This window comes from Mchenga conophoros, linkage group LG18 (assembly GCF_057382185.1).
Source record: "Mchenga conophoros isolate Kocher_MC1m ecotype Shallow Benthic linkage group LG18, M_conophoros_male_GT1.1, whole genome shotgun sequence".
NCBI classification, from domain to species: domain Eukaryota; kingdom Metazoa; phylum Chordata; class Actinopteri; order Cichliformes; family Cichlidae; genus Mchenga; species Mchenga conophoros.
In genome coordinates, this window is record NC_140543.1 from 28,923,950 (window position 1) to 28,951,025 (window position 27,076).

The 27,076-nt window shown below is 43.6% G+C and overlaps 2 protein-coding genes and 1 long non-coding RNA gene across 7 annotated transcripts; 1 reads left to right on the forward strand and 2 right to left on the reverse strand.

Moving 5' to 3' along the window:
* Positions 1 to 140: 140 nt before the first annotated feature.
* tox4a (TOX high mobility group box family member 4 a) lies at positions 141 to 6,407 on the reverse strand. 3 transcript variants are annotated; one of them, XM_085256030.1, is made up of 9 exons: positions 5,919 to 6,407; positions 5,740 to 5,805; positions 5,336 to 5,623; positions 4,999 to 5,244; positions 3,344 to 3,682; positions 3,103 to 3,183; positions 2,288 to 3,010; positions 363 to 502; positions 141 to 277 (listed from the first exon to the last, which is right to left on the reverse strand). In XM_085256030.1, exons 1-9 carry the CDS (start codon positions 6,021 to 6,023, stop codon positions 220 to 222), a joined length of 2,046 nt encoding a protein of 681 aa, XP_085112156.1. In that variant the 5' UTR covers positions 6,024 to 6,407; the 3' UTR covers positions 141 to 219. The 3 variants fall into 3 exon arrangements, with proteins under 3 accessions (XP_085112156.1, XP_085112155.1, XP_085112154.1); XM_085256029.1 differs by having other exon boundaries at positions 3,344 to 3,679; positions 5,336 to 5,626; XM_085256028.1 differs by having other exon boundaries at positions 5,336 to 5,626.
* Positions 5,913 to 17,818, forward strand: LOC146554130 (uncharacterized). 3 transcript variants are annotated; one of them, XR_014889644.1, is made up of 4 exons: positions 5,915 to 6,041; positions 16,302 to 16,586; positions 17,004 to 17,189; positions 17,313 to 17,818. It is a non-coding gene; the product is annotated as an uncharacterized LOC146554130 (long non-coding RNA). The 3 variants fall into 3 exon arrangements; XR_014889645.1 differs by lacking the exon at positions 5,915 to 6,041 and adding an exon at positions 15,750 to 15,968; XR_014889643.1 differs by lacking the exon at positions 16,302 to 16,586 and having other exon boundaries at positions 5,913 to 6,041.
* Positions 8,510 to 26,941, reverse strand: chd8 (chromodomain helicase DNA binding protein 8). Its single transcript, XM_085256026.1, has 39 exons — positions 26,812 to 26,941; positions 24,697 to 25,781; positions 24,254 to 24,580; positions 22,797 to 22,910; positions 22,155 to 22,657; positions 21,937 to 22,048; positions 21,264 to 21,470; positions 21,045 to 21,113; positions 20,893 to 20,948; positions 20,652 to 20,769; positions 20,467 to 20,550; positions 20,209 to 20,346; positions 19,443 to 19,564; positions 19,073 to 19,316; positions 18,800 to 18,976; positions 18,396 to 18,539; positions 18,178 to 18,276; positions 17,867 to 18,026; positions 17,347 to 17,557; positions 16,998 to 17,193; positions 16,667 to 16,837; positions 16,247 to 16,537; positions 15,860 to 16,080; positions 15,558 to 15,760; positions 14,175 to 14,331; positions 14,003 to 14,092; positions 13,810 to 13,913; positions 13,575 to 13,698; positions 13,289 to 13,364; positions 12,924 to 13,192; positions 12,454 to 12,683; positions 11,669 to 12,343; positions 11,477 to 11,580; positions 11,173 to 11,394; positions 10,909 to 11,004; positions 10,696 to 10,809; positions 10,488 to 10,589; positions 10,288 to 10,392; positions 8,510 to 9,680 (listed from the first exon to the last, which is right to left on the reverse strand). The coding sequence occupies exons 2-39, from the start codon at positions 25,678 to 25,680 to the stop codon at positions 9,300 to 9,302; spliced, it is 7,800 nt and encodes a 2,599-aa protein (XP_085112152.1). The 5' UTR covers positions 25,681 to 25,781; positions 26,812 to 26,941; the 3' UTR covers positions 8,510 to 9,299.
* Positions 26,942 to 27,076: the final 135 nt, after the last annotated feature.

Consider the following 27,076-nt stretch of genomic DNA (forward strand, 5'->3'; position numbering starts at 1 on the left):
CACTGCATACATGCCTTTAGTAACAAGGTTAACACTACTGGGCTGTTCCATTACAGCAATACCAGCTGTCCTGAAAAACAACTGTCAGACCTATGTTTCGTGTACAAATCGTGAAATGTATTTCTCTAACGCACCAGTTCTGCATCCACCCTACAGCTATCAACACATTCCTTGCGAAAACGAAGAAGTCTGTTGACGTGATGGACCGCAGCAGCTGTGTTACTTCACTGTTCCCATGTTCTGATTCTTTATGGAGCACCACGCCCTAAATACATCTCTGAAAGACAGAAAATATCATGTAAAAGAAAGTTTCTCTACATGTTGCTGAAAACAAAACAACTTCAGCTTTCACCTCTACACACCTGCAGTGAGTGGCCACACATTCATTACTGCAGTATTCTTTGTCCCAGTCTTCACTCTCTACTGCTGGGTTGTTGCAGCCTGCCCTTACGCACACAGTCTTCACTGCAGCGGTGTCCCGCGACGCACTCACCTCCATCTCCTGAAGAAAAAAGGGATTAATATCAGCAGATTTTACACAAGTCTAGGTTTGCCGCAGCTGTTTTTTCTCCATGTTACAATATGTTAAAATCAGAAGTGAGAATATATCTTTAATTTTGTTAGTTTTATTAAGAAAACTCTTGTGTCAAAGTCAGCAAACTCGCTGATATACACTAAAAGTTCTCATTTAATGGTTTTTCTTTCTTTTCATGACTATTTACATTGTACATTCTCTCTGAAGGCATCAAAAACTATGAATGAACACATAGGATGCTGTGGTAGCCATGCTGGTCTAGTTTTGAATAAATCCCCAACAAAGCACCCCCACACCATCACACCTCCTCCTCCATGCTTCACAGTGGAAACCATGAAGTATGGAGACCATCCATTCACCTTTTCTGTATCGTGGGCAGAACCAATGATCTCAGATTTGGACTCATCAGACCAAAGCACAGATTCCCACTGGTCAAATGCCCATCCCTTGTGTTTCTTGGCCCAAACAAATCCCGTCTGCTTGTTGCTTTTCCTTAATAGTGGTTTCTTAGCAGCTGTCTGATCATAAAGGCCTGATTTGCGCAGTCTCCTCTGAACAGTTGATGTAGAGATGTGCCTGCTACTGGAGCTCTGTGTGCCATTTATCTGGGCTCTAATCTGAGGATGTTAACTTCACTGGCTGGTGACTTGGATGAATTTATCCTCAGCAGCAGAGGTGACTCTTGCTATTCCTTTCCTGGGACGGTCCTCATGTGAGCCAGTTTCGTCATAGCGCTTGATGGTTTTTGTGCCCATTCGTAGTTTTAGCAATTTTCCAGACTGACTGACCTTCAGTTCTAAAACTAATGGTGTACTGTTGTTTCTCTTTACTTAGCTGGTTGTTTTTTGCCATGATATGAATTCTAACAGTTGTCAAATAGTGCTGTCAGCTGTGTACTAAACTGACTTCTGCACAACACAACTGATGGTCTCAACCCCATTAAGAAGGCAAGAAACTCCACAAATGAACCCTGATAAGGATCACCTGTGAAGTGAAAACCATCTCAGGTGACTACATCATGAAACTCATCGAGTTGGTTTTTAAGAAATATAAAATATAAGACATATTTAGAGTTATCATTTTTTCTTGCTTCATAATTCCATATATCTTGCTTCATACATTTGATGTAGATACACACACCCCCGACCAATTTTATGAAATTACTCAAGCAATGCAAATCTGCATAGACTGATAAATCAAACAGGAATTTGTACTTTCCCCAAGTTGTGTATGTTATATTACAGAGGAGGTGAAAATCAGCAAACAGTTGTTGAACAGTCTTCCACTGTTCTTCTCCAAATATGGAGGGGAACGCTCCATTATTTACATTTTTCATTCATTCATTTAAAAATATGTCCAACTCAATTTCTGTGTGAAACACTCTGTGGAGTTTTAATTATTTTTGGAATTCCCTGCGTTTTGTCGGGTATTTCCATCAATTTGTAATAATAATAATAATAATAATAATGGATATTTAATCAGAGTAAAAAAGGGCAAAAACCTATGATGAAATCTCTGCTGTCTGCTGAAACAATAGGCAGAATAAATGATTGTTAGAATATTTGATATTAAAACATTAATTACAGTATTTGTTCTTCATTGGAATGAACTATACTCACTGAAGGGATATTATACCCTTAAAAAACTGAAACATACCTGTTAATTAAATCAACACAATTAGTCAGATGTGCTAACACCTGTAAAAGAGGATAAACCCCAAGTTTACTGAACCTTAAAAAGATCTAGCTTTACCTCTTCTGAAGGCAGCACTTCTGTAACATCGTCGTCGTCATCGTCGTCTGCATGGCCTGACGTCTCAGCAGAATCGTCCTCTTGCAGCAGTGACACGACAGGTGGAGCCTGGGCAGGTGTGGTTTCAGTAGATGATGAGGCTGCTGTGCTAGGGACAATAATTGGCAGCGCCTGTTTTCCCTGAATGGGGGCAGGAACAATTTTTATCTGAAGTGGAGGAGGCGGTGTAGCTGTGACGGACACAGGGTGGCCTGGTGTTCCCTCGCGGGGTTTGGCCTGTAAAGGTGGGGGCGCTGGTGCCATCTGCTGGAGCCGAGGTGGAGGCGGGGCATTCTGCATCTGCAGCAATGGAGGCGGCTGACGCGAGGCGTTCGATACCACGAGGGTAGGCTGCAAGGCACGGACCCCTCCAGGCAACACGGTCACCACCTGCCCGCCTCCCTGCAGAATGTGCTTGGGGATTATGATCTTGGTGATGGTCTGGGTCGGAGCGACTGAAGCTGCTGGAGCAGAAACTTTGTTTGCCCCCGTGCGGGAACGTGTGGTCACCTCTGGGACGTCCAGGATGATGTTGGAGGCACAGATGTTAGTAATGGTGTTCTCTTCCATGGTGCTGTTTGCCACACGGGTTCCCTGGTGACCAGCAGAGGGAAGGGCAGCAGGAGTCGAGTTAACCACAGGTGGAGGTGGCGAGGGGGCAGTTTCCATCTCCTCGGTAACAGGCTAGAATGAGGCCATATTAAATGCACGAGAAAAGTAAGTCCCAAGAAGCACAGCAATGGACTGGTTTTCTTTCAGAGACAACATGACGTTACCTGTGAGAGCTGGTTGGCTCTGTAAGCTGCGAGCGCTTTCAAATACTCTTTTTTGGCTGCTTCTGTCTTTCTCTTGTACACCTTATAAAAAAGAAAAAGAAGTTTGCTTGTGTTATATTGATGCATTTTTTCCTAAATTATTATAATAAATGCTGACATGCTAAAAAGGAGTCATTTTAAAAGGGGGATTCTACATATTCCTTCTTTGTTTGTCAGTGAAGGCATAACTATACGCAAACACCTGTTTCTGTTCCTCAGCCAGGCTGTCCCACATGGAGGCCACGATCTTCGACACCTCCCCGAAAGAAGCATTGGGGTTCTGGCCTTTAATCGCTGCCTGGGTGTCTCTGAAGAAGAGTGCGTACGCTGAAACCGGCTTTTGTGGCTCATTGGGGTCTTTCTTCTTCCTTCCTTTTTTCGCTCCAGCAACCACATTCGCTGATGCTAGTGTGGCAGGTTTACCCCCACCCCTCCGGGCTGTTCCAGGAGAAATGGATGATGGAAGAGCCAGGTGAGACGAAATGTTGGGGAGACCAGAGGAAGAGGAGAGAGACAATGGAGAGTCCACCAGAACACTCTTCTGAGAAGGGAGAGATTCAGTTGGAGAGATGGGAGAGCAGGCATTAGCTTCATCATCTCCAACACAGCAGTGACTGTTATTCACAGTGCAGGTAAAGTTTTCCACCTTCTCTCAATTTCTTCTATTTTCTTCATGTAACTCTTACTATATGTACGGTGTCAGATGTTCAAAGAAATTAAGCGATAAATGTATGTCAAGAAAAAAAAACGTACATCACTGAAGCTAAGGAGTAATTGCCAGCCCCCAAACTTATGAGCAAAATGTGGCACATTAAGCATCAACAACAGCAATCAAATGCTTTCAATAACTACAGATCGGTCTGACATTGTTACTCTTCTTTGCATGATCGCATTATTGAAGCCACATTGGAGAGTCTGTCAGTCTGAGCTGCTCTTCTCAGGTCAGAAGCTAACTGTAGGTATTGTTCCTGTGTGAAACCAGTATATAAATAATTAATTTAGCATTACCTATTATTTTCAATCTTAAAGAAAATCAGATGGAGTTTGTTCAGGTTAAAAGTAAATTGGAAAAAATATATATTAGTCACGTTTAAGAAGATTTGATTTCCATTAAAACACAACTTTCCACAACCACAACCACAACCTTGAGAACCAAGGAAAAAAGAATATTCCCATTGAACTTTTTTTTGTGATTTCCTTCCTCTTTGGTGCTGAAAGAGGCCCCCCAAACATATGACATACCAATGGAAGCCCAGGATGTCCTCTACTTAGTATATCAGGACTTAAATGGGGGCTGAAATAAATATGGACCAAAAAACCGAGGAGATAAATGATTGGGCTGGTTCTCAGGAGGATATAACAAGCCTCTCTGGCAGATGAACTTCTCTTACGTACGGTCTTTTTGCAAAGTTGTGAAGCCATAGCATCATTAAAAGGTGATCGGTTCATTCCAAGAATGGTCCTGAAGCAGTACTGATTATAATTGTTTATGTTACCAACAGGCCAAGATCACATTTTGCACCCCCTTCTTATCCTGGAGTGCTACTAGCAACATCTGCTTCTGGAAACAGATTAATCAAGTGCTAGGCCGGCCTGGGTGTTTTTATTCTAGCTGCAACCAATTATCTCAACATCTTTTTGTTTATTAGGACTTATTAATGGGACACTTTTTGTTCTTTTAAACTGGACGCAGTGTTTACTCAAGTTACCTTGTTTGATTTTGTGTTAACATAACCACAAAATTTTATATGTTTGCTTCACTGTAAAAGTTGGATTATAACTAATATGCAAATAGTTTGTAATCTAAACTACAGTTCCAATACTACGTTGAAAAACGATCCAGGTGTTTCTTATTACCTTGAAGTCATCCATGTCCTCGTCCTGTAAGGAACCTGCTGGGGATGGTGTTGCTGACAGAGGCTGCTTGGGCGCCTCTGAAGGGTGGCCAATGTTTTCACCTCCCAGGCCCAGTGAAAGCTCAGACTGGTTAATAGTAGTAAGGTGACCACTTCCCAAAAGACTATGACCAATGTCACAGAGCTGAACATCAATGGTCATGGGGGAAGAACTGCTGAAATGAGAACCACCAGAGTTGCCCAGTTCCTGTGGAGACACAAAATACAAACTGTAAATAAACCTTTACAGCCCTCAACAAACAGTATCGTGTGTGCGAGTCCACAGGTGAGGTACTTACCAGGGCTGAAGAGCTCAGCAGGGCTCCTCCTCCTGACTGGCCCATTCCCCCGAGGCTCTGCTGCTCCAGGCCTTGAGAACCAGAGTTTACAAAGGTGGAAGCAAAGGAAGGGTCATTGGCTTCTACCACAAGGTTGCTAACAAGGCTACGGGAGCCCGAAGGTCCCCCGGTTCCCTCTGACAGCTCAAAGTGGGCCACCGCATCACTGATACCCAGCGATGGATCTGGATCAAGGGAAATCGGGGGGATCTCGAAAACTTCATCCCCCAGACTAGGAGTATGAAATGTCTGCTGTATGTGCAGGAGAAGAGGTAATGAGTTAGTAACTAATGGACTGACGAAGGTTCGGTATAAGCAAAACGTGTGACACTGTACCATCATGCAGTTTCATGCAACCCACTCACCTCTGAAGACAAAAAGGGGTGTCCTGCTCCACTGATGGTGAGATAACTGTCACTGCCTTCCGAAAACTTAAAAAACAAACAAGCCAAAAAAAACCCCACAGATAGTTAGCTGTAAACTGCCGGTTCGATACCGTTAGTCTAAGAGACCTTTCATAAAAACACCGGTGTTGGTGAGTTACCTTATTTCCTTGGGAGTATCCACCATATGCTTGGGAGTCCAAAAACTCTGAGTCAACATTTTGAGCACAACCATCCGAGAGCTCAGAGTAGAAATTGAGATCCATTGTGAAATAAATTATTAGGTAAGACTACCCCACACACTGTTCAATTTGTTTAAAATGGGATATTTTTTTAAACACACACCAATTTAGAGCAGCTACGCGTGTAGTAACTAAAGGTGCTAGTCGCTAGCTAGCTAAACACTGCTGACTACCATCACGTTGAGTTCGAAGAGATGTACCTTCGTCGTGAAGCTCGGGGGAAACTAGGATAAGGGGAGTGATTCAAAGTTCATAGGAACCAAAAACTCGCATATTAGTTAAATATTATGTGTTATATTATAGCCTCGCAAGGCAGAGTTTACCGGAGGCCCAAAACACACCCATTCAAACACCGGAGACCTACTGCTACTGCTGTGACTAGCGCCCCCTCCTAACCGACAGCAGTATGTCGTGCTAGATTCACGGGCCGTGGGAAAAATTGTAACTGTCACGTGTAGCGGTGCCTGTGTTTTGTTTTGTTGCAATCTGACAGCTATGAACGAATACCACACGAGCTTGTTTAGAAAACGAAAGAACAGGCGTTTCGCTTTTTTTGTTCTGCGTATAGATTTTTTTGGTCTAGAGGAAAGCACTCAAATGTCCAATGAGTCTTTAACCATACCTCACACCCGATGTCCCTAATCAGACTATTCCAATATAAAAATGATATATCAGGATTATTATAAGGTAGTATTTTGTAGGTATTACATGTAGTGATTTAAAATTAGTTCAAAAGTCACTTCCAAACAACCAGTGATCCCCTTCATTAACTAGTTCAGTGCTTGTTTGCTTTCATTTTATTGGCTCGGTTGTAATATTCATGAGCCCTTTATTTCATCTTATTTTTTAGAAATGCAATTGTCTGCTCTAAACACAAAACCTACATTTACTGTCTTGGTGCTATTGCTCATCTTTAATTCTTTGTGAATATCAATATACTTCTCAATTCTAGCCTACTTATAAAACTATGGTACATATCCCAACATAATGGACAGTAACAGCAATTTGAGAAATGCAGGAAGTTTTAATCACCCCTCACCTATTTTGTAGTTTTTCCTCAAAATCAGTAGCAACAACTTGAAAGATCCCCATTAACCACTTTAAACATTACTGACGTTTGCTAAACTTATGTGATTTCTATATGCAAAAAAATATGTCCTTAAAGCAGCTAATCAAATTTGGATATTTGCTTGATTCCAAGTTCTTTTATGGTGGTGTGAGTCATAGAGGTGGGAATCACCAGACAGCCCACAATATGATATCACAACATGTAACTCAGGATACAATATCGCAGTTGTTAACATTTTGCAATATGCCAAGTGTTGCGCTAACATATATTGCAATCTATCACTTTTTTTGAAATTGCAAATTATGTCCTCAAAGTTAAACTTTGTCAGTATCTATTTTATCCACTAGGATAAATTTCAGTTATTTTTTTGACTGTCAAATGTTCCAACACTGTCACTAAAACCGGCCATAAACGTTGCCATAAGCCAGAGTCAGCCTGCAGTTAGAGCGGCAATTACATGCAATCTGTTTCTGATAATACAACAATTAACTGTGAGAAATCAAGGAAATATTACAGTTGTCTAAATAGACAGAAATTCACATTTAACCACTACATTTGTACTCAGCAACCTTCCTGTTTTATAGAAATATAACCAGTGAGTTGAGTTCCCTTGAGTTGTCCTTGTTGACAAAGACTCATTCAGTCTGCATTTATCAAATCAAACAGTAATTATGTGCAATCCTTTAACAATCTGAGTGTGACAGTAGCCAGTGCAAGTCACACTGTGACCGTTTGCATAAACGTTGCATCCGATCAGGCGACATGAGGCCTCGTTTGTAATGTTCCCAGAGTATTTTAATGTATTTTACAAAACATTACCGTATTGATACAATATTACGATACCACGCTGTATCGACTCTTTTCCCTTCCACCAGTGAATAGTATGTACGATCACGCTACGGGGACCAACCCCCCCCCAAAAAAAACCCCAACTTAACCATTAATCTCTCTTTCCACCACTATCAGCATTTACTGAATGCAATTATTCCCCTTTTAGCGAAGGATTTTAATGAACCAATTTTATCAAATCCGAGTTATTTCTCAGGCTTCCTGTCCCAACTTAAGGATTTCCTCACACTGCTCTGTTATGTAAACCTTAATCGCAGCCCAATCCTCAGGAACACCTGTATCCTAAAAACACACTAAGCTCAAGTTGCACCAAATATAGTGTTTGCACATCCGTGTTACATCATTATTTTCACACATTTAGCCTCGAGACAGAGTAAACTTCACAATAAATACTACTTTAGTTTCCAATATAGCTTAATAACTGCATAACATATCTCGGTTCAGGGGAAACGGGAATAATTGGAGCTCTTATACATCATCGTCTGCTGTAATCAGGGCATGACTATTAAACAGGAGGACATTATGTGTACAGACAGCAAACTTCCTTATTGCTTCAGCTGAGTGGAAATCGCAATAACACACACAAACGTGCTTTCACTGTAGATTGCTGTTATTCATATCACAGATACAGTCAGGTCATAAAACAAGAATAGTAACTCAATGCCGTCATCTTTGCACCATAGTACACAATTGACCAGCTCTACATTGTACAATACACCCATCCTCCTATTACGTTTCAGTAACTAATAACGCCACTTTCCCCTCTCCCTCCCTCCCTCTCTACCCCTAACCCTCCCATAGAGTGAAAACACTAACAGTACATCCATAAACTGGATCCCCTTTAAAGTTCACAGACTCGTTTGGACAGAACGAGACCCAGGGGAGATTGTGGGATCTGGCTCTGCTCAGTACACGTCCAGTTTCATGTAGCGCTAGAGGACCAGCTTTGAGGTTCTTAGATAAGAAAAGTGTATCTGTACAGCAGGGGTCCCCTTTTGGTCACGGCTGGGAATGTGATGGGAATTCGTAGGTTTTAGAAGGAAGTAGAGGACAAGGACCAGTTGACAGGTAAGAAAGCTCAGCTTTTTGCCGTTTTATCAGAGGTTAGAGAGGAAGATTGAGGAGAATAAGGACAGGACACGATTGTGAGGGGGGGAAAAAAACCCAAACAAACAAAAAATAAATTGAAGGGTGCAAATCTGCTCCTCACATGGAAAAAAAAAATCCTATGTAAAACAAATGAAAAGATGTAGCAACAAATAAACCCTGAAACAAATTCATCCATAATTTGATACATAATGATAAAAATAAATGATTAGGAATAACATGATTTGTTTTGGAAAAGGGGACTAAGTCAGATGTGTTTGGAGAGGAGGGTTCAGTCAATCCTCTGAGCTTGATGAGGAGTCAGAGTCTTTCTGTGCTATGATAACATCGTCCAATAGCGCTTCCTGATCCGAGCTGTCATAGTCCCCCTGTGAAAGGCTGTCTCCTCCTTCCATTTTAACATCAAAGTCTGGACTGGTGAGGAAGTGATGAGAGGACTCCAGGTCCTCCTCGTCCATCATGTAGGCTCCATCTGACACCAGAGTCTCCTCTTCAACTCCGTCCAGGTTGGGGTCTTCGGGGGTAGGCTCTGGAGTGTGGTGATGGTGGTGGTGGTGGTGGTGGTGATGGTGGTGATGATGACGGCGACGGCTTTTCTTCGGGATCTCCGAGTGCTCCGTTAGCAGTCGGTGGAACAGGGTCTCCGGCAGAAAGCCCTGTGAGAAAAAGCAAAGAATCAATATTATCTGAATTAATATGAATAATTCATCGAGTCGGCACAAAAATCAGAGTGAAAAATTATCTGATTCATTGAAATTTATCATACAACTGTTGTGAGAGGCAATTTACTGCCATCTGGGTCATCATCTGACGCCGTCATTTGTGCTTAATTATAGCATCAAGATCATTTTAAGCACAGCACCGCTGCGAGTGTGGTGCAAAAGCTTTGGCTTTGTCCTGAAGGTGGTCAGCAAAATCAAATGTGCATGCTTTAGCCTTAGACTGCTTTATTTCCGACAAGCTGTGCCTGTGATGCTAGTAGATGACTCGCACTCTCTGGTTTGCTCATTTGCAGTGCTCTTCATAGGTTACATTTGTTATTACTCTAACAAAATGACTGAATTCATCTTCATAAATTGGCACAATGAGCACAGAGCTTTCCACCTTCATTGGTGCCTCTTTGCAATTGCAGCGTCACAATTGCGCCCTACTTTGTTATGAATAATTAATAATGACGTCGACCCAATGAAGTATTAGAATTATCAATAAAGATGTAATCTAATCACAAGAGTCATGTAAAATTATAGCATCTTTAATACATACAGAATTCCGAACAGTTTCGGACCACTCCGGTGCTACAGCGTTGTCGGGATTCTCCTCCAGATATTCTCTCAGTTCTTGCAACATTGGACAGAAAGCAGCTCCAACCTACAGAGAAACATTTGCATGCTTGTTAGCGAGGGGCATCATAAAGCCTAAACGTAAACATCACCAGTCTACGCTTGTGTGCAACTGCGCCCCACCTTCTTCCCTGTCCTCATGTTGATGAGTTTGACCTTCTCATTGCCTGTGATGGCTTTATCTGCCCTCCTCCTTCTCTTCCTCTTGCTCCGGTTCACAAGAAGCTGAAGAAACAAGATATGATGAAGCATAGTCCCGTACCCGTTTCGCCACAAACTGTCACCAGGGTTTGTTTATGAACCAGGACATGAATAAGAGTCATGAATTTACCTCCAGCATGTCTCCCTCCACTTCATAATCTGGGTTTTCCTTCAGCCACGTGGGCGGGTCCCTGCGACGAGGCATCCGCTCCAACGGATCGTGGAGTCCATCCATGTCAGAAAACTAAAAAGAAAGGAAGAGATATGATGATAAGATTATGAAGTGATATCAAACACTGCTTGGTTTCTGTTGCAGAGGAACATGTAAACCTGACTCTTGTACCTCTTGGTCCTTGCGCTTCTTCCGGCCACTGGCTTCTCCTCCTGACCCATTGGGCATCAAGGCCTGCTTGGAGAATGTGAGCTTCAGGCCCTCCTCCTGGCAGAGTGAGAGGAGGTGGTTTGTATTTTTAAACACAGACTACACATCACAGTCAACAATATTTTAGCAACTTGCATTAACAGTCAACAGACTGCTTCAGGTAAGCTGAACAGAATTTGCCGGTGTATCCCTACAACAATTCTAATGTCTCAACCTTATTCTCACCTTGAGGAGTTTTACAGTAAATTCGCCATCTTCTCCATCTGCCCCTGGGACGGCAGGCATGATGGGGGGTTTACGCATCACCCGTGTGTAAGCCATCTCATCTCCCACCAGCTCCGAGTTCGGGTTGAGCTGAGCTTCAGACACGTAACGCCGGCCCGAGGGCCACTGACCGGTCAGCACGAGGGTGCACAAACTGTCCAGGCGGTTGATCAACACACGGTCCTGAAACAAAAATAATCCCATGAGTGAGTCTTTTACCGTGACAAAACCCCACACATGTATGGATTAAGCGGGCATAAATTACCTTGGGCCAGTCAACTCTGAGGGGATCAGGAGGAGGAATGCCATCCTGAGACGTAGTCATGGAGAGTAAACTATTATCTTCATCCACATCGCACACCTTCATTCCTGTATAGATTGAAAAGAGTAACTTAGCACACAGGTCATTTCTATCTCCCGCCCCACTCAGCATTTTTTCTTTTAACTACCAGCTCACCTCCTTCTACCTCCGCCTCACTCTCTCCACTATCATCGCTGCTACTCGATCGATCTGAGGACGACGAGCCCGAATCAGAGTCTGAATCCGAGTCAGACGCTCCCTCCCCCTTCCTTCCCCCTTCCGTTTTCTCTCCCCGCACCTTGCTCCTCTTGAAGCTCCAGCCCTGACCTCGCATTTTGCCGTCATGGTGACTCAAGGGCGTACTCTGCAATCCAGCGGCGATTTCACCTGCGAGCAACCCAATATTCTCATCGGTTCCCTCCTCTTTCACCCCAAGCATGTGCTCCTCAGTCTTGGGCTGGCTGAGTGTCATGATGGGTGGTGCCTGGGGTGGTGGAGGTGGAGGGGGAGGTGGAGGAGGTGGGGCCTGCTGGTTCTGGATGAACTCATCACGGGCCTGGCTGAAAGTGAACTGTGGGTCTGCGAAGATGGAGAGCTCAGTGCGGCTGACGCCGTGCAGTGATGCGCCCAGCATTAGCTGGCGATCGTGCTCTGGAATATTCCACCAAGCAGGGAGCTCGGAGGTGGATGGAGCCAGAGCGAGGCGTTCCTCCAGGCAGGGGTGGGGGAGGACTCGCTCACGAAGGCGACGCAGGAGGCTGATACGGTAAAGAGTACGGGAAGCGCGTTCTTCAGTGATGGGAGCCACAGTCTGGGTAACCTCTGCTGGATCTGAATAAGGTGAGCGTGAAATATGTTAAATCATGTGGTAGATATGGTAGGACACTGACTACAACATACGGGGGGAAGAAGAAGCCAAGCATCAATCAATTAGTAATTACCTTCACGGCCTGGACGCAGGTGGCACACCCTCCGGCACATGGCGACAAAGGAACGGAAGTATCGACTGAGGCTCTCATCGGTTTTTTTATCTAGACGGGCAAAAGTACGGAAACGGGTCCAGTCAAATTCTGGCTCTCCTCCTTCAGGAAGACCGGGCTCCTTTTTGATCTTCTCCACACCGAAAGTTGACACCACGCGGTAGAAATCACATTCTTCCCTACGTGTCCACCTGGAAGAAACAGAAGAGAAAGGGGTCAGAATGAGGACGGTATTTTGTATAACTGATTCTGAACTAAAATGGAAAATACTTAAATCTCTTTACGTGTTTATAATGTGACATGGTAACTCAGCATTTCACCTGTAAAAGGTAATATTTCCAAAATCTTAAGCAAGATTTACAAAATAGTGATTTGGTGGGATTAAAGCTTTTACTACTGTGTGTTGAGACAGTAATATAGCAGAAGTATACCTTTGCTGTCGCTCCTGCCGTGCAATCTCCTTCAGCTTGCTGGCCTGTTCGCACCGCCTGCGCCTGCGGTCACCCTTCGCTTCGGCTTCAATCTTCAGCTGCTCTTGTCTGTAGCTGCGCTGGTAAGCTGTGATCAACCGCCGCAGCCGTGCTGTGAGCGATGAGCTTGAGGGCCATTCGCAGACACCGCTATGGCTAGCTGAATTTTCTATGATCACTGGTGGAGGTGCCTTATCTTCCACAGAAATCTCCTCGTCCACATTCATGGACTGGAGGACAAAATAAAAATTTGTTAGTGCTATCATCCAAATCTATGACATTAGAACAGTGCTGCCACATCCAAATGTGATGGGTCTGATATGTACCTCCTCAAAAAGATCTTTGGTGTGTCTTGATGCAGGCTTAAATTCTGGGTCTTCTGAGTACTTATCATAGTCACCCCTGCATTTAAAAAAAAAAACAAAAAGATAGAAGGAAAAAGTAAACAATGCAATTATGCAGTAATCTAATTTAACTTAAACACAGACATTTGAAACTTTCAAAACTGACAGAAATGTGAAACTGTAAAAGCTCACAGTTAATTTGAAAATCTGCTACAAATCTATAAGCAAATAACTTCTAAAATCGGCCCAGTTTGCCAACGACACTCACTCGTCTCCCAGTTCAGCATCACCAGTGTGCTGCTCGGCATCAATGGCCTTGTCATCAGGCCGGCCGACTCTCTCCAGGAAGCAGAGGCAAGGATCAGCGCGCATGGTCGTGTACATCTCATAACCTAAGAGCAGGGAAAAGTCGAGGCTGTTAAACGCTAAATCTTTGACCACCAACACAGAGCAAGAACTGAGCCTGTCTTTAAACCACAATAAGATCCTCACACTGAACCCACCGTGCTTGAATACACCAGCCAGCAGTGAGCGGTCTGCGTCAGAGTCCCACCATCCTGCGGGCACCTCTTGCTGCTCCATCTCAGGCATCCAGATATCAACATCCCTGTGAAGAAAAAGAAAACAATGTATGATATATGGCCAGGACTGGCTGCTGTTTGTGTGCGCACTTGTCTATATATATATATTAGATACCTGATATCAGCTCCTTTCAGGACAGAATCAGAATGTTCACCAATAACTTCCTGTTTCAGGTAGTATAGCATACGCACCCTCAGCAACACCCTGACATGGGAGAACAGAGGTTTATATCCATGGTGAATAATCTATACAAATATACATACACACAGCTGACTGGTTCACTAACTTGTTGCACTGATGCTTGAGGTGCTTGCGGTAGCTGTCGTCAAGCAGCAGGGTATCAGGGTTGTACTTGCGGATCCACTCCACCTTCTGTACATCAAATGTACTCTGGGCTTTTACCCTCTTGCCCTTTCTGCCTCTAGGGACAGGAATAGAAAGGCCTAGACACACAAAAAAAGAATAAATACTGCTATTCAGCTTTTACACAGATTAACAGATTTGCTCTTTAACAAGCTAGGAACCACAGTTAGGTCCATAAATATTTTATACAGAGAACTTTGTTCTAAATTTGGTTCTGTTCATTACAACAATGATGAAACGACTCAGATTCAGGTGAAGTGCTTCTGAGTTGTAGTTTAGCTTTAATTCAGTGAACAAAAAGATTGCATAAAAATGTGAGGAGCTAAAGCATTTTTTTAATAACACAATCCCTTCATTTCAGTAAAAAGTAATGGGCAAATTAAATAATTGCAAATAAAATGTTCATTTCTAATAATTGGTTGAAACGCTTTGTTGGCAATGACAGCCTGAAGTCCTGAACTCATGGACATGACCAGATGCTGGGTTTCCTCTTTTTTAATACTCCACCAGGCCTTTACTGAAGCAGCTTTCAGTTGCTGTTTGTTTGCTTTCTGTCTCAAGTTTAGTCTTCAGCAAGTGAAATGCATGTTCAATTGGGTTGAGGCCAGGTGAGTGACTTGTACATTCGAGAATATTCCACTTCTTTGCTTAAATAAACTCCTGGGTTACTTTGGCTGTATGTTTTGGGTAATTGCCCACTTATATTATAAAGTACCACACAATTAATTTGACAGCATTTAGCTGGATTTGAGCGGACAGTAAGTCTTTGAACACCTCAGAATTCATTCAGCTACACCAGCGCCTTCTTTCTCTCTCAGGATGTACTAAACTGTAGAATCTTCCATTTGTAATATTGTATCAACGTCTCTGATGTTTTTTTTTCCCCAGCAGCTTTAGGATAGTTCATTTCTCCTGCACGGAGAGCTTCTTTGACTTCATGTTGTCTGTTCACAGCAAAATCTTCCAAATGCAAGCGCCACGCCTCAAATCAACTCCAGGCCTTTTATTGATAATGATTTAATGAAGGAGTTGCCCAAACCTGCTCATGAAACAGTCTTTGAGTCAATTGTCCAATGACTTTTTGTCCCTTTAAAAAGAGGGCGCATGTTAAGGAGCTAAACTCCTAAACCCTTGTGGATATCCTCAAATGAAAGTTGAGTCTACACATTATGTCTATTATATACTATAACTGGAATATGTTTCAATAAATGGGTAAAAAACAAAAACAAAACCTGTGTCAGTGGTCAAATATATATGCACCTAACTGTATGAGGGATAAATGGGAATGCTAAGTGCAGCTCCATACCCGAGTGGTTGAGTAGCGTTTGTGGTTCACGCCCATTCTCTGGCGGCGTGATGAGCTCCCAGATGAAACTCTTGATGTTCTCGTCTCCACGATAGTGAAGCAGACAGAAGACCAGAATAACGCGACAGATCGTCTCCACATCACGCTCGCTCAGACGCCGCTTACACCTGGCATGGGATAAGATGTCCCTCCAGCGACCCCAACTAAAAAAGACGAACACAGGTAAAAGAGTGAAAATAAAGGACAAAACCCCATTAAAAAGAAAAAAATATATATTTATACAGGAAATGCACTCTTCGCACCCATAGACGAGAAGGTGTTTCTCCACCCGGAAACAGTCAGTGCGGCCGTAACCACCTCCGCTGTGGCGGTCAGACCGCCGAGAAGCACGCGAGTGTCTGGAATTGGACGGTGGGTACTCTTCATCACTGTCTAGATCGGACAGGTCTCCACCTTCACCTCGTAGACTGGAGAACTGACGGGTCTGCTTACGAACTCTTGGAGTGTCGATCACAAGAGTGTTCTGTGAAGAGAAACACGTTATATTAAGATGAACACAATAAACAACTCAAACTTGGTGTATGAGAGGATAGGTGCTTTTAAATAAATCTAATACAAGTTGACACCATTTAGCTCTACAATTCTCATATGAATTTCTTTACCAAAAAAATAAAACAGCATAGCTTTACCTTCCTATTGATTGTGTCCATGTCTATGTCTGCTTTCTTGGCCCACTTCTGCCAGAACTCAGGGTCATCGAGGGCGATGTCAGTACGGTTCTCAGAGGCCACAAAGCTGGCTTTGGAGAAAGTGGAACCTTTTCCCTCGCTCTCAATGGTGATGGTAGTGGCTCTTCGCTGAAGGATCTGGTCAATATCTTCCTCACAGAACCGACTACCCTCGTCGTTCTCATCCATGATGGCAGCATAAGCCCCCTTCCTAAGCAGATCTTCTATCTCCTTCTTGGAGAACTGCTGGATCTGTCGAAAGGCATCGAATTTACAAATTACCCAGACTGGATTTCAAAAGGCTAGTTTTGAAACAAACAAAAATATACTACAACTGATCAATAATGTGGCACGGCAGTCTGAGTCTGTGACTTTTCTTACCCCATTGACGTTGCTGTCTTTGTTGCCACTCATGCTTTGCAGGACTGCACGGTCTAGGCCTAGCTTCAGACTTGCTTTATCAAGCATCTCCCGCTCATAGGAATTTCTAGTGATGAGTCGGTAGACCTTGACAGCCTTTGACTGGCCAATACGATGACATCGGGCTTGGGCCTAAAATAGCCATTTAAAAAACAAATTAAAAAAACAACACAAACAAAGGGGTCAAGAGAGCAGAACTTGCACAAAATGAGGAGAAAGTACAAAGTTTGAACCAAATATTTTAAGATTGTTTGATCTTTTGGTTATATTCATGCCACTTTATGTCTTGTACCTGCAGGTCATTTTGAGGGTTCCAGTCAGAGTCAAATATAACACAAGTGTCAGCAGCAGTTAGGTTAATACCCAAGCCACCAGCGCGGGTACACAGCAGGAAGACAAAGCGGTCTGAGTCAGGTTTGCTGAAACGATCGATGGCAGCCTGTCGCAAGTTCCCACGCACTCTACCATCAATTCGCTCATAAAGGTATCTGTAAAAGCAAGTTACATTAACCTACCACACAGCATTCTGCAAGCACTAACAAATATTTCAAAAAGATTTTTAATGATCGCTGACTTAGCATCATTTGACATTTATTTATCATTTTAGAAAAACTGCAACATATACACTGCGGTCATCATACCTCTTGTTGATGAGGTAGTCCTCCAGAATGTCTAAGCAGCGCACCATCTGGGAGAAGATGAGCACTTTGTGGCCACCAGCCTTGAGGCGAGGCAGCAGCTTGTCCAGTAGCACCAGCTTTCCAGCCGACCGAATCAGAGCCTGCAAATGGAAGTCAGGGGCCAGGGGGTCATACACCTCCCGCAACTCTGCTACGATCTTCTCCTCCGCACCTGAACATAACAACGAGAACATATTGGTTTTAAATAAATATGATACCTGCTGGCAAAACCTGCAGTGCTGCCGCTGTATTTTAGAAACATCACATGTTAATAACATCTGCCAAATATCAAATGATTATATGAACTACATGGCACAGTTTAGGTCTGTGAGCCTGAGTGTACCAAAGGTACAAAGAGCTAAAAAAAAACTTCGACCTAATGTTGTTTACCAAAGCCAGAGGGTGAACTCTGATAAATAAGCTGTCTCCACTAGAGGGGAAAAAAAAAAAAAAAAAAAACTCGTTAAGAGTCATGTAATACCATTGATGAGGTAGGGGTGGTTGCAGCACTTGCGGAGCTCCATCATAGTGTTGAGCAGGTTGGGGACATTGCTGTTACTGCTTGCTCCTAAACTGAGGAAACTGAAGTTTCTCTCCAGAATGGCCCGGTAGTACTTCTTCTGGATATCTGTCAGCTCAACCTGAGAGGAAACAATTGCACGTTATGTTTTTTCTCCCTTTAAGCTCACCAGTGATGTTATGGCAATCATCAATTGAGATCCTTGGGTTTTTTTTCTTTCTTTTTTTTGGTGAAAAGAAAAGGTCTTGCATTAAGATTTTATTCCATCTAACCTCGATGATGGTCTCCTGTTTGGGTGCCAAGTTCTTCTCTACATCCTCCTTGAGCCTTCGAAGCATCATGGGTTTCAAGATTGCTTGTAGCTTCTGAACCTAAAGGACCAAAACAAATAATCAGCTCAATAGCGGGCAAGGGAGCCGATGCGTATATGTAACGACGACAAACAGAATAAGGTTATCGATGCTAACGCCAATATTTAGGCATGTCGCACCTGTTCCTCTGTTTTCAAGTCTCCAAAGTCTCTGAGAAATTCAGTTTCAGAGGGGAACTGGGCAGGCTCCAGGAAATGAAGCAGACTAAAGAGCTCCTCCACAGTGTTCTGGAGGGGAGTGCCAGTCAACAACACTTTGTGTTCCTGAAAGAACCACAAGACACAAATTGTGAGATGGAAGAAAAAAGAAGGGCGAGTGTAAAACCGTGTGGTGATAAATCAGGGACGATGCAGAAGGAACAAGATCCCAAAAAAACGGATTAGCTGAAGTCTGAAAGTTTTTTAAAACCATTTGGGGTGCACTTCTGTGTAAATGAAAACAATTTTAATTCAATTAAAACTGTGCTGGACACCATTATGTCAGTATTCCTGTTATTCAGCAACATTAGCTGTGGTCCACTCACCAGGTCCAGCATCTTTAAGCTATCCAAAAGCTTGCAATTACGATTTTTGAGACGGTGAGCCTCGTCAATGATGACGCAACGCCAGGCGATCTCCCTCAACTCGGGGCAGTCAGATAGCACCATCTCAAAGGTTGTGATGAGAGCATCGAACTTGTACGCACCCGGGATTAAATGCTCCTGCACACAAAATCATGATTTTCATTATACATGTGATGAACACATTACAAAAAACACACAAAACAAATCGCTGGCGATCATAACCAATAACTTTACCTTCTCATCTTTGCAGTACATCTCATACTGCTGTATCATCTGTCGGCTGGCCAGGCTGCCGTGATAGACGATGGCATTCATGTTGGTCCACGTAGAGAACTCCCGCTCCCAGTTGGTGATGGTGGAGAGGGGAGCAATGACCAGAAAGGGGCCCTGGACACCAGCAGCATAAACCTCAGATAGGAGTGCAATAGACTGGATGGTCTTCCCCAGACCCATCTCATCTGCCAGGATACAGTTCTGCCTAAAATAAAGAAACATCATTTGAGTGCAAAGTGCGGTGGTATGTTCACACTGTCTGAAACTAGTTTGAAGGTTAAAATATGTTTCTGACCATGGTGTTAAGCAAGAGAGTGTGTGGGATAAATACCTGTTGTACCAGTTAAAGAGCAGCCAGTTGACTCCTTCCAGCTGGTACTCTCTGAGTGTGTTACCATTCTTGTACTCTCTGGTCTCCTCCAACTTTTTCCAAGAACTAGCAGGAGGCCGTGCCTAAATAGAAGAGAAAAAATAGATGAAAAACTCACAAGAAACATCGTTGTTCCCTTACGTAAGTTCTCATTTTTTCCATTAAGCCAAGTTTTGAAGGAAGGAAGGAGACAAAAGTAAAAAAGAAAGAAAGAAAGAAAGAAACTCAAAGAAGCATTTCTGCATCTTGATGCAGAGCAGATTAGTCCTGTTGGAACAACTGGGGATTTTCTAAAGTTTGGTTCACAGTGAATGGTAACCTGCACTGAACATGTTTGATTTGTGCACTGGGGGTTGTGTCAGTTTGATTCTGTTACACACAAAGTGTCTCTCTAAACTGTTTACGTTAAACATTTAACAGAGAAACACAGGGACAAACTTAAAGTTACAGCTTCCTCCCACCATTGTTTAATTTAACTGTAGTTTGGGATTCTAAAACACGGATGCTGGATACACATCTTCATCCAAGCCAGCGTCTTCACAATCACGTGCTCTTCCAAATTTACAGTCACCAATAGTATTTCTGGACTTATGGCCTGACAATTTCACATCAGTGGCTTTGGTCATCACTGTAATGTTGTGTTGAAAAGAATACAGGGTTGTACTATCAGACGTCACAACATAAATACACACAGATACATTACTATATCTTTTACATGACTGCTCACCGCTCTCTTAAGGCGAGGTTGTCTGTTTTGGATCTTGCTGAATTCTTCAACCTTGCCTTCGTCCACATCCTCCTTCAGCTCCCAAGTAGCATCTTCATATGGCAGAGAGCACCACTTCACCAAGTAGTAGATAACAGGCTGACAGGACGAGAGAGAATGGGAATTAACACAAGCAATTTGCAATTTTGCAAAGGGAGGTCAAAAGAACCATGTCCAAAATTAGGCCACATAGCCAAAGGTTAATGCCTCATCTCTCACCTCGCCGTTGTCCTTGTCCACACTGTGGGACACATCCAGGATCCTGTCCACCTCCACGTAGTCTGGATTAAAAGGCTCCTCGTCCTAAAGAAAACAATAGCATTAGCCACAGACAGCATAAGGATAAGTGCATCTAACTGAGATACACCCAAGCTGACAGGTTTCAGCGTGTGCTTCCCGCTCACCTCCTGGAACAAGTGCCTCATCTGAGCTTGCTTGGTCTTGAACCTCTTAATCTTTTGATGGATCCTCTTGTCTTTCTCCAGCTGCTCCAAAGTGGCCCACTCGCAGTGCAAGTATGAACTGAAAACAAGAGTGTGCAGTTGTACTCATTTTTACTCACTCACCCATCCCCTCAAACAATAAAAAAAAAAAAAGGTGTCACGTGCCAGAGTCAAAGATGCTCAGAGAGACACTGCAACTTACTAGTTTTTGTATTTCACAAAGAATTCTTCTATATTTGTATACTGGCCTGGAAACACCTTAAAAACAAAAGAGCAAATTTGAAGCCATTACGCCCGCAACAACTTAAACTATATTAAGTAATTTAGTAATTATAATTAATTAAGTGAACGTACTTCCTTCTTGGTTAATCTCATGGAGAGAATTTTGTCTACAATGGCAGCATCTTCTTCACTTGGGTTTTCCTGTAAAATAAACACGTGTCAAAAACTCACACTACAAACATCACAAATAGCCACACATAAATGTGAATAAAAACAAACACCCCAAAATACACACAACCAGCATCCGTCTCATCGTGACAATAAGAAGAAATGATATTGTTCCACACTCACCACAAAGAACTGCATACTGGGCAATCCATCACCATCCAGCTCCACTTCCTGTTTGAGCTGCACTGGTGCCCCACTGCTGATGGAAGCCACAGCTGCCGCGGTTGTAGTAACATCTACGTCTTCCTGCTCGTCCTCATCATCTGTTATCTTGATATCTAGATCCTCAGTGTACTTCTTTCTCTTCACCACACGATTGGAGCGTCTCTTCTGAGGAGAGAGGGGCGCAATTTAAACGTGTGTATTCTGTGCAGCAGGAGCTGAGTGTTATTAGACAGTTTTTATTTAGAATTCATTATATTTCTGTGGTATCTTGACTTATATGCCCCCTTTTTCCAAATCGGTTCATAACTGGGACGTCCCAGCACATAACTGGATGTGTGTCAACCACCTGAGACAGGAAGGGAGGCTACTCATCTGCAACTACCAGGTGGTTTTATTAGGACAAGTCTTTACTGTGGAAGTACTCCACATACTCTTAATCTTCTGTTTATTTTATGTCGCAATTATTATCACAAAGACATCAAATCAGGGCAATGTACTGTCAACAATTGCTACCAACAAACAGTACGATTATGAAGTGTTCACAGTGGGGCAAAAAAAGAAAAGAAAGGATGGCTCAACACTATTTGTTGCGTCTACTTGTATGATTTTATGAGCATGCATGTGCTTGTACCGTAATCATGTCATCCTCCAGCGCAGCAGGTGACGCAGGACTCAACTCCCCGTCAGAGTGGTCTGAGGACGCGTTTCTCTTTCTTTTCTTTGCTCCAACTAGAGTGATAGTACTGTAGGGGGGGGGGGGGGGGGTTAAATATGGTTTTCTTCAAAGCTGCATTTCTAAATGTACAGAAATAAGCTGTGCATTTAAATGAGACATCTTCATTTGCTTACTTCGCCTTAGCTTTGCTTTTGCTCTTGTTCGCAGCACTGGGTATTACTGTGCCTCCTGCCACTATAGTTGTTCCTCCCGGTGCCTTGACTTTTCCCTTTTTGTCAGGCCCTCCTGCGGTTTTGGGTGCCGTTCCTCCAGATACAGGGCTTTTCTTCTTACTTCCTCCACCGCTGGTTTTCTTCTTAGCACTAGACACCACCGTCACGGTACCCCCCATTTCTGGGGAAGACTGCGTAGCTGGAAGCTCATCCTGGTTAAGGACTCTGGGTAGGTTCTTCTCACCACGAGCTTTGGCCCGAGCTATAGCCTCAGCCACTATACGGTTAGCTTTCTCTTGCTTGCAGAGAATCTCCACTCGCCGCACAGAGGCAGGCTCTCCGGGCGCCTTGGTAATGCGGATGGCCTGGGATGGAGTGGTAGTTGTAGAAGACGGTCCTGCTGCTGAAGTGTTGATGACCTTCACAACAGAGACGGTGCCGCCAGCCGACGAGGCTGCGCTTGTCTGAGTTAAAGAGAAGGTTAAAAATACATAACATTTTTACAAAATTACAATACATTCTTCCCTGTAATTTCTCTCAGTTCACATTAAAAGCCCCACTCTAATGTAGAGAATAAATAAAATCTGCAGATTAGAGGTCTACCTGTGGCTGCAGAAGCATTTTGAGTGGTACTGCCACTCGCTGCCCTCCTTGGCCTTGGGATATTTGCAACACCTGAGGGCTGCCGGTATTCCCAGCTCCTGAAACCAGCTGGTACTGCACACATGAAAGAGACACATCAAGTTACAGATTGATAAAAAAAAAAAAGTATTAGTTTAAAAAAAAAAAAAAAAAAACAACCATAACAAGCCTTGTCTGAGGGACTTCCTAAAAATTAACAAGAATTTTTTTTTTTTTTTTAAATGCAAGTTTCCGAGAATAAGTTGTATTAACAAGTTTTTAAAACTGGATGGCATACGACTTGTAAAAGCAGCCTGTAGCACATGGATGAGACTTCCTTCTGACTCCAAAATTTGCTTTAAACTAGGTGGTGTTCCCACCCATACTGACTTTGAGTGGGCTACATCATAAATACACGCACACACGCCTGAAAAATAAAAATGAATAAACAATGTCTTTATGTTATCAGTTTACTAGTAGACAGTTTGCACTGTTTTATTGTGAAAGTTCAAATGCTTGAAATAAACTAGCATGAGTCCTTCCTGTTTCATGGTTTGCCTGTTGGGTTGCTACTGTAGTTATCGTTCACACTGCCCCCCCACACACACACACAGCAAAGGTATTTCAAAATTTTGTTGTCATGTTGCTTTAAACTGGTTTTAAAAAAACCAAACATAAAAACCCCACAATTACCATGTAAAATTGTTATTAACTTGACAGAAAGACGAACACATTGATTAGACACACATGTGTCTAATCTGATTATTTGGAGTAATAATAAACTTAACATTCCTATTAAAAGACCTAAATTTGCTGGTTTTTCAACCTGAAGCCATTAAATATCACGTAACAAAGACACGGAGAGAATGTCAATCTATTTAAAATGCACCGTCCTTTATCTCCAAGCTTGCCAGTCCCTCCACATCACATACCACAAAGTGCGTTTCAAAACAATCAATGCTCTTCAGCTGATCAGAGAAACTACCTCTGAATACTAACTGATACCGGTCAGTGGAGCCAAGATGGTGATTAAGCTGGTCTGATCTGTCCTGGCTAAAAGACGTTGTCAAAGCCAAGGTGTTTTGCCATGTCACCTCATATTACATTTGTACATCTGAAGCACTGTGTACTCTGGTACACATGTTGAACTAAAATATTAGTTACACAGTGACACCTTTGAGGAGGAGCAAACTTTCACAGATTTCAGAACTATAGTACTTGCGAATGGTGGAAATTAAAAGCAGACCGGTATTCAAGATGATTGACAAGGGAACAACAACAACAACAACAAGACTTTCAAGGCCCCACTTACTTGAAACAACAGAAATTAAGAGCAATTTGAATGATTTTGACAAAAACATGCCATCAAAACTCAATGTAACTTATTAACACTGTTAAACAAGCCGAGACCTCCAACTCCTACAGCACTCGTTTCTCACCTTTACACCACCTTGCTGATTGGGCTGTTGTTGCACCTGTAGCTGAATTGTGAGAACTTTGGGCTGCCCTCCAGCCTGGCCTGCTGCTCGTGCCTGGGTCAGGGCTGCTAGCTGGCTCCCCTGGAGCACCAGTTTCCCCCCGGGGAGCTGCCCCAGAACCAGTTTAGTTGGGGCCTGGGTCTGCTGAGGTTGGCCTCCTTGTGCTGTCTGAACCTGCTGTACTTGGGTGACCTGCTGTTGGGCTGCAAGAGCTTGACCTGCTTGAGTTGCAGAGCCAGCCTGGGATGGCTGCTGAAGAACCAAGGTGATGCGTTTTGCTTCTCCACCCTAGAATGAGAAATGCAGAAGGACATTTATAACTGAACTAATTAAAAAACATGAAATCAGCAGTTATCCTGATGGTATAACAAATGTCACCTGCTGACACTTTGTGGTCTGCTTACCTGCGTCTGGGCCTGCATAGCTGGCTGGAGCTGCACTTGGCCCTGTGCCTGGACCTGGATCTGAGCAGCTTGGTTTTGGAGCTGCACTTGGCCCTGTGCCTGAACCTGGATCTGGGCAGCCTGGGTTTGAGTTATCTGTGCTGTTGCTGGAATCTGCACTTGAACTGACTGGCCTTGTGTCTGCTGCACCTGCTGGGGCATGGACGTGAGCAACACCTGTTTCACTGGTCCATTAGGGGACTGCAGCAGCCTCTGCACTCCTGCACCACCCACCTTCACTTGTGTTTGTCCTGGGCCTGCCTGATTCAATACTGTTCCGCCCTGCAGGATGGACATGCCAGGTTTGAGTGGTGTGCCAGACACTACACGGATGACCTTTCCACCAGTCTGACCCGTGGCTCCTGATAAAGTCTGTAGCACCTGTGCTTGACCCTGGGGACCTTTGAGAATGACGATTTTGCCACCAGCCTGTTGTGTAATGGCAGCTAACTGCTGGGGAGTAAGCTGGTGGGTTATCTGTGTGAGCTGCTGGGTGGTGGCGGTGGTTGTAGCTGGAGAGCTAGAAACAGTCAGAGGCGAGCTCAACAGGACAGTGCTACTGGTGGCCCCACTGGCATTGCTGGCAATTGGTATGGTGGTCTGGGCCTGTATCTGATTCACAGTATCAGTAGGGGCAGGGGTCACATGAGGCGCTACAGCTATGGAAATGGTCTGAGGAGTTGCCACTTGCACTGGCTGCTGTGTGGGGACTTGAACAGGGGCTGGATCCGGAACGGCTGGAGCTTCTACAGGAATACAGAGGCTCGTGTTAGACGCGAGCTCAGGAGCAGGCTCAGACTCTGGTGTTGGATCCACCTGGCCCAGAGCAAGCTTGAACGCTTCCTCAACCGGGTCCGAGGAACCCTGAGAAAAGGAGTCGTCCTGTAGGGCATCCAAGTTAAACAGGGGTGTGTCCTCAAAGAGGTCCATAATGGGATCTGCCATCTTGCCCACTCCACACAGGGAGATGGGCACAATGTTAAAAAGACTCCGAGATGGAAGCTAAATAGTTGTTGTCCAGTTCTTCTCAATTTTTAGATAATCAGCTGTGAAGGGAAAGGAAACAACAGTTAGACACAATTTTCTTACTGACTTTGTTCAAAGAAATGCTGCACTATCACAGCATAACGTCGCTCAGACCTGTACATCAAACTGTGACGTGACAGCTCTAATGGTTAGTACAAGAGTGCTTAAGTTAAGGAAGGGAGAAGCAGAGAAAGGTAATCATTGTAGTTTTGATTATGGTTTTCTGGTGGCTATGAAGATCATAATCAGTGGAAATGTCTTAAGGGTTAAAAGGACATGAAGTTTACTAAAACAAGGATCACTTTATGTAAACACGCTTTTATTTATCTTAGTGGCTGTGGTGGAAATTATCCGGTTAATACAGTTAATGGGCCGCATAAAAAATAAAATAATGCTAGAAGGATGTAGCAGCTTGTAAACTAGAGACGAAACATTAAAAGTATAGTTTTTGAATTCATCCTCCAACTTGTGGCCACACCGTCCAGAAACGCTTTCAAAGTGAAATTAAAAGCTTTGAAAACACACAAAAACAGTCCTCGTCGGCTAAAGTGTTAACATATAAAGAGAAAGTACGCGGATAACATTTAGTGAATGAGAATAACGAGCAGTGAAGTCATACGATTAGGTGAGTGATGCTGGAAAGACGGGATGCTTTCCTCTCAGGTCGTATTGCAGTCTTTCTCTCAAAACCGTCGGCTAGCATTAGCTTCTACCGCTACAAAAATGTGCCTGTTACAAAGGCGTGTGTGGCACCGTAAACACATTTAGACTCAAAAACACGATGAACTGTGTCCTCTTCGCCGTCAGTTCGCTTTCCAGTCATTTACTATCAACCATTCAGTCCACCGGACTCCTTCGATATCGTCAACAAACCGGACCAAACCAAAGCAACGTGCCACAATAACCATTGCCCGTCAACGTTCAGACACAGGTTAGGCCGCATTGCTGTTTCGGCTGGCCTGCGTCTATTTTCGGCAAAAATACGTGAAAATAACCATCATATCTACTGCCCCAACTCTCACAGTAATAATTTCAGGGTGCTAAATTTACCTTTGCGTCGACACACATGGCTTTCTGAGTCTCACAACACTGTACGATTACAGGAAACGGCCAGGAGAGAGCAGGAACTAACATTCTTGCCAGAGAAAGCTCAGAAAGCTTGCCCCTCTGGTGCCGTGAAACGATCATTGGTTAGCCTCCTCCCAAGCCGGCAGCATACGGCAATTTCATTGGCTCGACTAGCTGTCCATCAGACGTACTGCCGCTACCGGGCGGGATGAGAGTCATAGTTTGGTTGAAGTAACACTAAATGCGG